Raw genomic sequence first — 12,804 nt, 5'->3', positions numbered from 1 at the left:
ACATTTAATATGATACAATATATAATTTTTACAACATACAAATAATTATTATTAAAGTAGATGTTATTCTTATATAGAGTATCACTATGGAGAGGCTTTGCTATAATACCAGTGATGATATTAAAATATACTCATATACTTTGGTTTCAATTAGGATATTTTTATAATAATTCAAGCAGTAATAACATTTTAGCCCTCTAATGATTTCAATTTATTCAATAAATATATAATCTACTCATTTTATAAAATAAGTCACTAACTCCAATTGAAGAAAATATGATTAATTTAGGGACATAGAAAACAAAATAAAAACTATATTATTATATAAAAATGAATAAAACATAAGGAGTTATGAATGAATTTTTTCTAGACCAGACAAAGGGACATTGTCCTTACTTTTCTATAGCCGTTGAATTTAATAAAGGCAAATTAGTATATTTATATGCTATAATTAACTTAAATTACAATAAGTCACACGTGCAACAGTTGAAAAATAGAGAATAATGAGATAAAATTTAACTGAATCTATTAGGCTTCAAACTTTATACAATTGCGATAAGTTTTTGAGTAGCATTCTTTTCAAGTGTAGATATATGCTCAATTAGCCTGCATATATTCCACTTTATTATTTATTTTGTTAACTAGCATGGTATTCCCCTTATATTCAGTTAAGATTTTTTTGGGTATAAATTCTAATGAGTGCCGCATTATAAAATTGTGATGAATATTAAGCAGAATCCATCAATCAAATTATATCCTAATTGGTTGAAAAACATGGGATGATACGAATCAGACAATTTGTTAATGCTGCCATTATCATGGCTTGGACATTGTAACATTAATCTACCTTATTGGCATAACGTTGGGAGTCAATTCTTTGAAAAAAAATATGAGGATATATAATTAAACAATTAACTGACTGGTGTAATCCAGATTCTGACTACTGCATCTTCTGATTTACAAAAATCTTGCCAATGAGAATGAATTCTTAAACAATTATGAAAAAGAGGAGCCGTTTCAAGCTCAAATTAGATTGTGTGGGTATCAATTAAAGTGTATATTCCACTAGGCATGCACCATGAATCTTGTCTTAGTTTGTTATGAATTAATTTGATGATATATATAACTATTTCTATGCACTAACTGAGATTAATGCAATCCGTCTCATACTTCATAAGCTCATTTCAAGGTCAATGGGATGATTAGCTTTAAATTAATTTGCTATATAACGCTAAAGCTGGCATTACGAGCCTAAACTCAATCGTCAATATCGGACTCACCACTATCTTATAGTAATATAATTACTAATCCTGAGTTCTGCTGCCGATTGTTAATTAAGCACAAAAAAAGGGCAAATTCTTGGAATATATATACATATTTTTTGGTAGTTCTTTATCCAATATCTGTGACAATGTTCTTAATTAATTAAATCTTCATGCCATTTCGGGAACTCTCTCCCCTATTAACTAACTTTCTCTATAACGTCATCAATAACTCATTATACAAAGAATCCTTGTGAATCATCCGCACCAAATAAGAACGTTTTTTTTTATATACGTTCTTAAATGTTAAATTAATTATAATATACATATGGATAAGAGAAACAACTCAATCCACTAGCTTAAGTTTATAGATAAAAGCTCAACATAAGTACATATTAAAAGCAAATATTAACAGGCTCCGACATGTGTTTAAAAATGGGTCAACATCTTTGAAAAAAAAAAAGAAAAAGGAAAGGAGTTTACACACGAAGGCTCTGATGGAAACACAAAATATTGACTCGTGACTCATAAATCATTTAAACCGAAAAAGAATTTAAACTAGTCTAAATTAACAACATTAGTATTAAAGATAGTCTCAACGATATGCACGAGATAAAAGTTGTATGAAAGGAATAGAATTTAAGAATATTGGTATTGAAGCTGGATGCAATTATGTTATTATATATATATATAGATTATTTGAGTGTTGTCCAAGTTAAAAGAAGACTCCATGCCATAAAGACCTCATCTCTAGCAACGGAATCATGCTTTCGAGCAAGAAATACGTTAAAGGGGATGCTTGAAAAAAGGCACTTAACTGCACGCATTGCTTTTCTTGCTAAAAACGAAATGCATGTCCGTTAAAGTTCATTCCAGCTCTCTACAGAAACAGATGGTAAGAATGAACAAAATGAAAGCATGCAAATCAATCGATTATATTATTTTATATATCTTAACAATTTGAAGATAAAACGAGAGGACAATGTCCATGGGCAATGTGGAGCTATGTTCTATGTACAACACACGCTCCCCGGCCCAAAAAGAATTCCAAGAAATTAAAGGACTGCTTGAAATTTTACCCGATTTGTACATTTTACGTGTAGGCCCCTATTGTTTATATATTTTTGTTATAACCTATGCACTGTACTGTTTCTTCAGTACCGAATATAGTCCAATTAATAAATGTCCAAGTTTCTTTTGGATCCCAATTCCAATAAGACTCTCATGTCTGGTTAGCCAATACTGTTCCAAGAAAGAGTACTTATGGTTAGAAGATAAATCTTAAACTGATAATATAACTCTTCCAAAATTCTTATTGTTGAATCACTTGATATTTATATTAATTTCTGAAAAAAAATACTTAGAAAAACTTTTTTTTTCATTTATTTATTGGATTTCACAGAAATAAAATGACCCGTTTACATTTTAAATTTTTTTCTTAAAAATCCTTATTAATTTTTTAAAATATAATGACTAGAAGAACTATGGATAATAATGATCCACATAAAAAAACTGCATGGCCCAATCCCATCATGTTTATGTGCATTATTAACCACTAAACTTGGAGAGCGGATACTAATATTTTGAATTGATACATTTTGGTTAAACAACCCAAAGTCAGAGACTCAATGCCTTGGGTGGCCTCCACAATTTAAAGGTTTTTAATTATTGCTCTCTTTTTTTTAATGCTGTATTATTGCTCTTGGTTAAGACAAAGTTAGAATTGTAAAACTTTCTTTTTTCTGTTATTGTGCATTCTTAAGTAATTAATAATATTATAATAAGTAAACAACTACTATCTTGTTTAGGATTGAGGTTGGAAACTATAACTTAAAAAGTTTTAGCACTACAATATTTAGTGAATACTACTTGTTGTAACTTGGAAGATAAATTGATTTGATTTTTTATTTATATGATGAAAAATCTATATGTCTTTACTAATTTTGTCAAAATTATTATTTAAAAATTATATTTATTACATACTATTAATTTTTATTTTATAATTATATCCTTTTTTATAACAACTATTGTTTAAAAGTTACAGCACCTCCTCAATATCACGTAGAGTCTACATCTCTACTTCAATATAGAAGTATAATTGTACTTGTAATATAGATGCCGTTCGAGCATTGATAACTGGCAGACGCAAAAATTACAGAAACCTCAACGTGAGGAACTCAAAATTTTGTAATGCTCGTTGAAGATATCCCTCTCCACGGAATTAGAACCTTGTTTTATAAGTACATAACTTGTGGAGGGATACTTTCTCATCATTTTGTTGCTTCCTTATTTATACATCTTTCTTTCTCAAGAAATAATTGAAAGACAAATTTGAAACTTCCTTCCTTTGTTAATCTAATCTATAAATCATATACTAAGAAACTACTTTTTTTTAAAGAAAATAAATAAATATAAGCAAAGTCTAAATTAATTATTTTTAGTCCCTACCTCAAAAGAAATCGAACATAGGTTATTAAACTTAACCAAAAAAAAAAATCTTGAAAGCAAATAAAAATAAAGTAATTACAAACAAACAAGCAAATAAACAATTTAAGGGTTCACAAAATTTTTTAGACTTCAGTGTTCACATAGCGCAGTATAAAAGCATGAATAATAGAGAATGCAAGATATAAACCAATATTTTTATGTTCAATTCTTATTTGGGACAATGACATTTTGGTCCATAATATTTCTCATATTTATTACTCGGACTAGGAAATAGAATTGTGCTTCGCGCAGCTTTAAAAAAAGAATTTTGTATTATCATTTTGTTCCTATTATACTTTTAACTATTTATTCGATTTGATTAAGAGGCAAGACTTCCAAAAAAAACATGAAAAAAATAAAGCAAAGCTAAAATAAAATAATTTTTTTTAATTATTTAAAATTGCATTAACTAAATTAACACTAAGGAAATAGAAGTGTTATAGATGCACATTGTTTGAGACAAAACCTTGGAAACCTGAGGCTGATATATTACCGCGAGGCCACCTGGAGAAGGAGCAGAAGATACATCACAGTAGCCTCTCAGTATGTTCCCTTCTTCGGCAGTAAATCCGATAGAGGTGAGCATTGCAGGCCAGCAATTATATGTGATGATATCAAAAGCGCGGCAACAGTCAGGGCCAATATCAACCTGGCTATTAAGGAAGAATATAACAATCTCATTTGAGCATGATTTTAGTTCCATTAACGCGTTCTAGTACTTCATTAGGCCTCCACTAACTTCAAGTCTTGTTGTAAGATTATAGCCTGATTTCATATTGTTGTTGAGGCGATCATTCATGCTAGTTGCATTTGCAATATTTGCCATGATAGGCAAGTGAGGGCCAAATGAAAAGCACATGTTTTAGAGCCATTGCTATTTTTTGTTCTTTTATGTTGTGTTTATGTTTACGTGAGATATTAGTTTATTTTGTTGCTATTTATAAATTAAGGTAAGGCAGAGGAGAAGAGTGATTAAAAATGTTTATAAATTATTGCTTAATTGTTTAATTTATGATCAAGAATGTTTCAAATAGAGAAGATAGTGGGCATTTTGATGAATTGTTACATATTAATTGTGTAATAACAGTCAAATTAATTATGAGAAGATGGAAAGTCAAATCTGAAAGAAAAATTCTCTATTTATTAGATAATAGAGAATATACAAAAATAAGAAATGGTGATACTATATCACCTCTTGTAGTCTCAACTTTATATAAATATATTAATATTAATATTAAGGGTCTATTTATGGTACCACAGTCGTACCATACCACAGCTGCAGCTAGATCCAGCCCATAGTGGTCACTAGAGCAGGATCTAATGGTTAGATCCAACTGTAGTATGGTACCACTGTGGTACCATAGTTTTGCCCTAATATTAATATTAGGGTAAAAGCTCGTTTAGTCCCTATATTTTTAAAAATACCTCAAATCATCCATACCATTAAATTATTGACACTTTTGCCATTATCTTTTGTTCCTTTTAACTTATTTTTATAATATTGTCCTTTTATAATAATTTTTTAGACATTATTAAAAAGAAAAAAATAAATTACCAGTTTAACACCAAAAAATAAAATAAAATAAAATAAAATAAAATATATATATTAATTTTTGTGGAACACACTCTTGAGTTAAAATATTAATTTTTTAAAAACAATTGATAATGTAATTTTTTACAATATTAATTTTTTAAACATACGTGAGCTTCCACAAAAATTAATATATAACTTTTTTGTTTTTATTTTATTTTTGAGTTTAATTTGATAATTTAATTTTTTATTAATATCCAAAAAAGAAACATTATTGTAAAAGTGTAATATTGTAAAAATAAGTTAAAAATAATAAAAAATAATGGCATGAGTGTCAATATTTAGTAGCAGTGACGTTTTGAGGTGTTTTTAAAAATACAGGGACTAAATGGACACTAACATCATAATATAGGGACTAAAGAAGCTTTTACCCTTAATATTAATTATGAGAAGATGAAAAGTCAAATCTAAAAGAAAATTTCTCTATTTATTAGATAATAGAGAATATACAAAAATGAGAAATGGTGATACTACATCACCTCTTATAGTCCCAACTTTATATAAATATATAGATTCTTAATTTTTTTTAAAGTTCTCATTACATCTCAAACATTAAGATAGTACAAGAGAAAAAATATAGTTTTAAGTTCTTTTACTATTTATTCCTTATAGTTAGTCTAATTTGATGGATTTTTCAAAAGTTTTTATCGGTCCGTATGTTAAAATGTTTAGCAACCTAAATAATAAGGTGAATTCGAGACTAACAAAGTGAATTCGAGACTAAGTGTCATTCTCTTTTATTATTTTTTTTTATAACAAATCAATCTGAAAGCTTGTATTTTTTTTAAACAATGATATACAAAAATAAAATTCACTCTTATTGATTATTGATTCATAAGCACAAAGGCTCAGCTTTTGCAAAGATCAAAACATGAAAAAAAATATATATTACAATTATGATTATGGAAATTTGATTTATTTGTAAAGAGTGGTTCAAAATCAATACTAATGTTGATTGAAAATCAATATTTCAATTCATCAGCTAAAATTGTGATAATCACTCCTCTCACCTTTAGTTTGATTCTTATCACAATCATCACCATTTATGTCTTACCAATTTAAGGGGAAAAAGTGAAAGAGAGAGACAGAGAGAGCCACTTCAAATATTAAAAATAGAAAAAAAAACAGTTAAAAATCTTTTACTAAACACATTTTTCGGAAAAGACAAAAAATTGAAAAAAAAAAAAGGGGACCTTCTGTATCTCTACTTTTCTTCAGCAAAGAGCTGCAGATCACCAGTAATAAACAAATAAACATCTCAGATTTTCAGGGCCCCTATAAGCATGCGCATATATCGATAAATTTTACATTCTCCAAATTCTTTGTAAAATCTTTCAGGTCTCATGTTATTGTTATGTTCCTCTAGTTCTTTGGAGAATTAAAAATATAAGATGTAAGCTAAGAAAACTTAAGAAGTGTAGCGAAAAATTTCATAATTGACACGATTTACGGTGACCCCGTACATTTACTGTTTTGTATCGTGACGAAGAAGGGGAGATGATGACTACGGATACAAAACGATGGACAAATTGGCAAAAATGTATTGCAAACATCAAAATAAATGTGCGGAATAAAGGTTTCAAGAAGAATTCAGACTGCACAGCTTGTTTTATCTGGGTGCAGTCAAAAATCTTCTTATACTGGTCTCAAGGGTTTATTAGACTTCAGAAAGGATTACCAATTGGTTCGGGTTGAATGGCTTTCTGCATTAGCTCAGACTGTTCTTTAACGTGAACCTGATAGAAGCCAGTGGCTGAGGCAGCAGATGGAGCACGGCCAACATATTTGATGTCCTCCATGGTTCCTCTATCCACTGCTTTCATGGCAGTGCAAAGGCGAGGTGCAATGTAGGTATACGCACCCATGTTCATTGGCTCTTCCTGGCTCCAAACAACCTCGGCATCTAAAAGAATCAAAGTAGGACATTAGTCAGCCTCATATTTCAATAGAAATTTGCTTAAAATGAGAGACCCATAAACTACCCAGCAGCAAATATGAGGACTTCAAGAAGTTTATCTAAAAACTTTTCTGCCATTTAATCAGCAGCATAAGACAACAGAATCCAAGGCGGAACTTGGAAAAGATTTGCATTAGTTTCTTGGATTTAAATTATTTGGTTAGATAAGCTTTACTCTGGCATTATAAAAAATACAATTCATGTAACTTTTATCTATCAATATCACTGATATGAATAGCTCAACCAGATAATGCTGTAGAATTTATATTTTGATGTGTAATAAAGAAAGCCGAGATTATTTTGCTCCCAAGTCCAACAGAAACATCAAGTAAAGGAAATAGAAGAAAAATGGGGAAAATATAATGGCTTCAATAATGTGAATGATGCACAATCTCCCCTTTTTGAAAGTTTGGAAAACATACTTGGATATCGTTTAAGCTCCCGCTGGACAAGGTCATATGGGAAAGGACAAAGCTGTTCCACCCTACAAATAGCAATGTCACTTGCACTGTGCTTCTTTCGCTCTTCATTAAGCTCATAATAGACCTGCAAGCAAAGAAGGCAAGAATGTTGCGTCAATAGCAATCTCTACAAAAACTTAATCAAGCCGATCTTGTATCAATTTTCATTGGCCATAATCAAGGTGCCTGCATAGGCAACACATCGAATAGTGATGTCCTGAATGTGTTGGAAGATATGAAGTAACATATGTCTACAAGACCTACCAAATGAAACCCAGAATTAACTCACCAAAATTATAGAAAAAATACAGAGCAACACAAACAGCAGAACTCACTTTTCCAGAACAAAGAATCAGACGTCTGATACCCTCCTCAAGATCAGAGTGCTCATTCTGATCCTTTATAAGCCGTTTAAATCTAGTCCCTTGTTTGTCAAAACCTGGGTGACCTTGTACATCATCAAACTCAGAAAGATTTGATTTGCATTCCTTGTGACGAAGCAGATTTTTGGGTGACATCACAACGAGAGGCTTACGAAATTCTCTGTGGATCTGCAAAGACATAACAGGAAACATATAGACATAAGAAAACGTGAAAAGTGATTAATGATTAAACAAGTTGTACTCACCTGACGCCTCAAAACATGGAAGTAGTTAGCAGGAGTTGTAACATTCACAATCTGCCAGTTGCATTCTTGGATTTGAGTCCGAAGAGTTGAATCCATCTCAGGTATAACATATGGATTGTCATCACTCATCTACCACAATAAACATATATGTTAGTAGGGTTGATCATCCCTGTTCCCCTTATAAAAAGATTCAAACATCACAGTCAAATTAGTAAAATGAAGGATGATAAAAATCCTCTGAAGGAAAATACCTGAAGGAACCGCTCCAATCGTGCACTTGAATGTTCAGGGCCTTGACCATCATAACCATGAGGGAGCATCACAACAAGCCCAGATTGGCGCAACCACTTGGACTCCCCACTATTTACAAACTGATCAAAAATTACTTGTGCTCCATTAGCAAAGTCACCAAATTGAGCTTCCCACATTACCAATGAGTTTGGATTTTCCATAGAGTAACCCAATTCAAAGCCAAGAACACCAAACTCTGAGAGAGAACTGTACCAAAAAGGAAAGGTTCAAATGTAAGTAACAACAATGAGCAAATACCATTTGTCAAAAATTATTAGGCGTTTAAGGAAACGTGATCCACTTTTTGACTGCCAGCAAGCAGAAAGAATTTATTCCACAAAAATACTCTACTCCAAAATCAGAAATAAGAATTTTGTTCAATTTAAAGAAAAAATAAAAAGAATTTTTGTTCAATTTATACCATATTCATCCATCAGTATGGACCTAAAAAAATGCAATAAAGCATCTACATAAGTTGAGCAGTTGGCATTAAAGCATATGTAAAACAGATAAGTTTTGCTAACTTTATGTTGAAATAGATCTTATAACAGAGAATTTATAAATGAAAATTTGAGAGCAGAGCGCAAACTAGACAAAAGACAAAACTTGAAAAAGTATGGTGCATTACCTATTGCTCACAGTGAACATTTCCGCATCCTGATTCATCATCACATGGTCTAGTGGGCAATACTGCTCCCCAGTTTCTTGATCATGCAACACAGAATGCCGGTGACTGAATGTACCTCTCTCCACGTCTTGACCACTCAACCGCACATGGTTACCCTCTACCAGCAAAGTAGCAAATGCAAGGGCCTCCCCAAGTGCCCAGTCAATTCCTTCTCCTGTTTCAATCATTTGTGCACGCAGTTCATAAACCTTCTTTACCCCCCTGTGAGGCTTAAAATTTTCTGGAAGAGTCGTGATTGCTTTGCCAACATTCTTCAAGATCTCTGGTTTTACCCTGCAAAACATCGAAACAAACTAAAGAAGCTGGAGACAGCAAAGAAAACCTATATCTAACGGAACCACCAACATACCCAGTGTTTCGAATGCGTGAAAGCTGTTCAGGTGACTTGAACCCAGACCAATATGCTGAAAGCCAGTCCCTTCTGTTTGGAACATAATCTTTGCTGGCCACAAATTCTTCACTAAGGATTCTATTGACCTTTTCTTGTATCTTATTAATGTCTTCTTGAGTCACATGCTGACATTCTAAGAGTTTATTTTGGTAGATCTCAAGAGATGACGGATGACTCCGAATGATCTGTTAGCATCCATTAAATCATAAATATGAGATTGGCTGGCTCATAAGAATTGACCATAATAAGAGAATAGAAAGATATGCTACAATAGCAGTATAAAACAACAAGGCAAAATTAAAATTATGGAATAAAAATTTACAAGAAGTTGAGCAAGATTGAGCCTCAAATTTATAAAAGAACTAACCTTGTACATTTTGGGCTGGGTGAAAGATGGCTCATCAATCTCATTGTGGCCAAATCTACGATAACACACTAAATCAACCACAACATCTGAATGAAATGTCTGCCGCCATTCTGCTGCAAGTTCACAAACATGAGCAACTGCCTCCATGTCATCCCCATTCACATGGAAAATAGGTGCATCCAAAGCCTTGGCAACATCAGTGCAGTACTGAGAGGATCTCCCCGACATTGGATCAGTGGTGAATGCCACTTGGTTGTTCACCACAATATGTATAGTACCACCAATTGAGTAATTTGGAAGTGCACTCAGATGTAGAGTTTCATAAACTACACCTTGACCAGCAAAGCTACCATCCCCATGAATCAAAACAGCCATATTCTTGGTCCTGTCCATATCATTGGAGTAGTATTGCTTTGCTCTAGTTTTCCCTATAACAACTGGGTCCACAGCTTCCAAGTGACTTGGATTGGCAACTAAAGATAAATGAATTCTCTTACCACCTCTAGTTGGCCGATCATAAGAAGTTCCCAGGTGATACTTAACATCACCGGTTCCAGTGTAGAGCCCAACTTCATCTACAGGCCTTGTACCACCACTAAACTCACTAAATATTTGACGAAGTGGTTTTCGAACAACATTACCTAACACATTAAGTCGTCCTCTGTGAGGCATTCCAATAACTATGCTCTCAACCCCAAGATCAGCTGCCCTATCAAACATCTCCTTCATGCCAGGAATCAAAGTCTCCCCACCTTCAAGCCCAAACCTCTTTGCTGTTGTCCACTTAGTGGCCAAGAAGTTCTCAAATTGTGTACTCCATACGAGCCTATCAAGAATAACCTCACGGCGTTGCCTGTTGTATTGCATTGGTGTTGGGGTTTCAATTTTGTCTCTCAACCAGTTACATTTCTCGCGATCTGAAATATGCATGTATTCAAACCCAATACTACCACAATAAGCCTGCTCAAGCCGGGTTAATATGGATCTAAGCGTCTGCACAGGACGATTCTCTGACAAAAATCCAGCCATACTCCACACCCCCAGAAAAAATTCCCTATCCAGATCAGCTTCTGTAAATCCATAAAAAGCTGGGTCCAAGTCATCAGGGATTTCTCTTTCTTCCAACCCCAATGGGTCCAACTTTGCTTTCATATGACCATTAACCTGGTAAGCCCTCACAAGCAACAACAAACGCATACTCTCCTGAATTGTTTGGCCTGAAATTCCAGGAGAAGTAGCAGCCTGACCCACAAAATTTCTAAAGAAATTTTGCCAGGACTCATCAACACTATTCGGGTCAGCTTCCCAGGACCTCTGGAGCTCCTCTAAATAAACACTACTAGTGCCATCCAAGAAGTTATCAGTCAACCTAGATAAAGGTACAGGGCGCGGCACAGGTGCAGACTGTGCCTTTGATTTTAAAACCGTGCTATGAAAACACCGGGATCGTGAAGGAAAGACCTGCGCCCTTGTTGTATAAGAACAACCCTGAGATAGAGTCCTCCTAATGGCAAGCTTTGCCACGCCTGAACTAGCTCTAAACCACCCCATAACTATCAATCCTCACTCTGTAAAATAAATCCAATTCACCAAACAATAAAAACCCTTAATTAACAATATCAAAAACAGATAACTTTACTGCAAATATCATATTAGATAATAATTAGCATCAAGCACATAGCAAGTTAAATTTATAATGATTCTTGTCATATCTGATTCACAAATAATGTAAACAAACCAGCATTAGCAAGTAATCATAAGATCATCCGAATCAAAAGAATGACTCTTTGATCCACAATGCTTGAACATTCGAAGTAGAAATTTTTAGTGTTCATTTTTGCATCTGACAAACAAAATAGACTGAGAGAGGCGAGATTTCAGTTAGGAGAAAACTAAAATTAATTACAAATTAAATAAAATTAATAGTTTTAATCAATGTCAGATAGTTCATAGAACAATAAGAACTAAAATTAATTTATTTTAATCATAATAAAAAAAATCTTATTCATCACGAAAAAAAAAAAACCGAAGCCATACGAAACAAGTAGCAAGCACAGTAAGTGACAGAGGGGATGACATGACGTACCTGAATGACGTGAAGTGTAAGAGAGAAGACAGAGGCTGCAATACCGGCGACGGCGTCTCAACGAACGATCAACGACGGCACGTCAGTTTAGCTGTAATTTGGACCGAGTGTGGGCTGTGAGAAGAATTTTAACATTGAGCTAATTTTTTCATCCACGTGTTCGAATTTTTTCGTAGTTTTTGAAGTGGTCAAATTTTGAAGTGTTCAAAAGTAATAATTTAATGATTATTTGGAAAAAAAATCATTATTTTGATTTAATTGAAGTTTATAAAGAATCCATTTTTTCAATTACTTTTAAGTCACTAAACGATATATTCTTAGAATTTTTAAAGCCATTTTGAATGATTTACATGAAAAAAAAAATTATTCTAAGTTACAACTTGTAACATACAGCCTCTTCAAAAATATGTAGGTTCCAGTACTTTAAAAAAATTTTACATTATTTTTTAGCCAAAAAAATTATTTTGCTAAGAAAGATGCTAATTACTACTGATTTGTTAAATAAAAAATTATTTAGCTTAATTAAGCTCTTTTTTTTATTTTTAAAATTAAAAAATATCTTTAAGAGCTATTGAGGCGTCAAACCAAAAGTCAT

At 32.6% G+C, this 12,804-nt stretch overlaps 1 protein-coding gene across 1 annotated transcript; it reads right to left on the bottom strand.

The window, feature by feature from the left end:
- Positions 1–6,861: 6,861 nt before the first annotated feature.
- LOC18044474 (2-oxoglutarate dehydrogenase, mitochondrial) lies at positions 6,862–12,400 on the bottom strand. The gene is made up of 9 exons (XM_006435986.2): positions 12,210–12,400; positions 10,124–11,691; positions 9,715–9,941; positions 9,306–9,638; positions 8,638–8,884; positions 8,387–8,515; positions 8,094–8,309; positions 7,720–7,843; positions 6,862–7,243 (listed from the first exon to the last, which is right to left on the bottom strand). Exons 2-9 carry the CDS (start codon positions 11,672–11,674, stop codon positions 7,005–7,007), a joined length of 3,066 nt encoding a protein of 1,021 aa, XP_006436049.1. The 5' UTR covers positions 11,675–11,691; positions 12,210–12,400; the 3' UTR covers positions 6,862–7,004.
- Between the last annotated feature and the right edge of the window lie 404 nt (positions 12,401–12,804).

This window comes from Citrus clementina, unplaced genomic scaffold (genome assembly GCF_000493195.1).
Source record: "Citrus clementina cultivar Clemenules unplaced genomic scaffold, Citrus_clementina_v1.0 scaffold_4, whole genome shotgun sequence".
Lineage (NCBI taxonomy): Eukaryota > Viridiplantae > Streptophyta > Magnoliopsida > Sapindales > Rutaceae > Citrus > Citrus x clementina.
The sequence above is the reverse complement of the archived record's forward strand: the minus strand, read 5'-3'. Positions and strand labels throughout refer to the sequence as shown.

Coding starts and splice junctions, on each gene's coding strand:
- LOC18044474 (XM_006435986.2), bottom strand. CDS start 11,674: ATGGGGTGGTTTAGAGCTAGTTCAGGCGTGGCAAAGCTTGCCATTAGG. Junction 8,310..8,386: donor TCCATGTTTTGAGGCGTCAG/GTGAGTACAACT, acceptor ATGTCTTTGCAG/ATCCACAGAGAATTTCGTAA. Junction 7,844..8,093: donor TGATTCTTTGTTCTGGAAAA/GTGAGTTCTGCT, acceptor CTTTGCTTGCAG/GTCTATTATGAGCTTAATGA.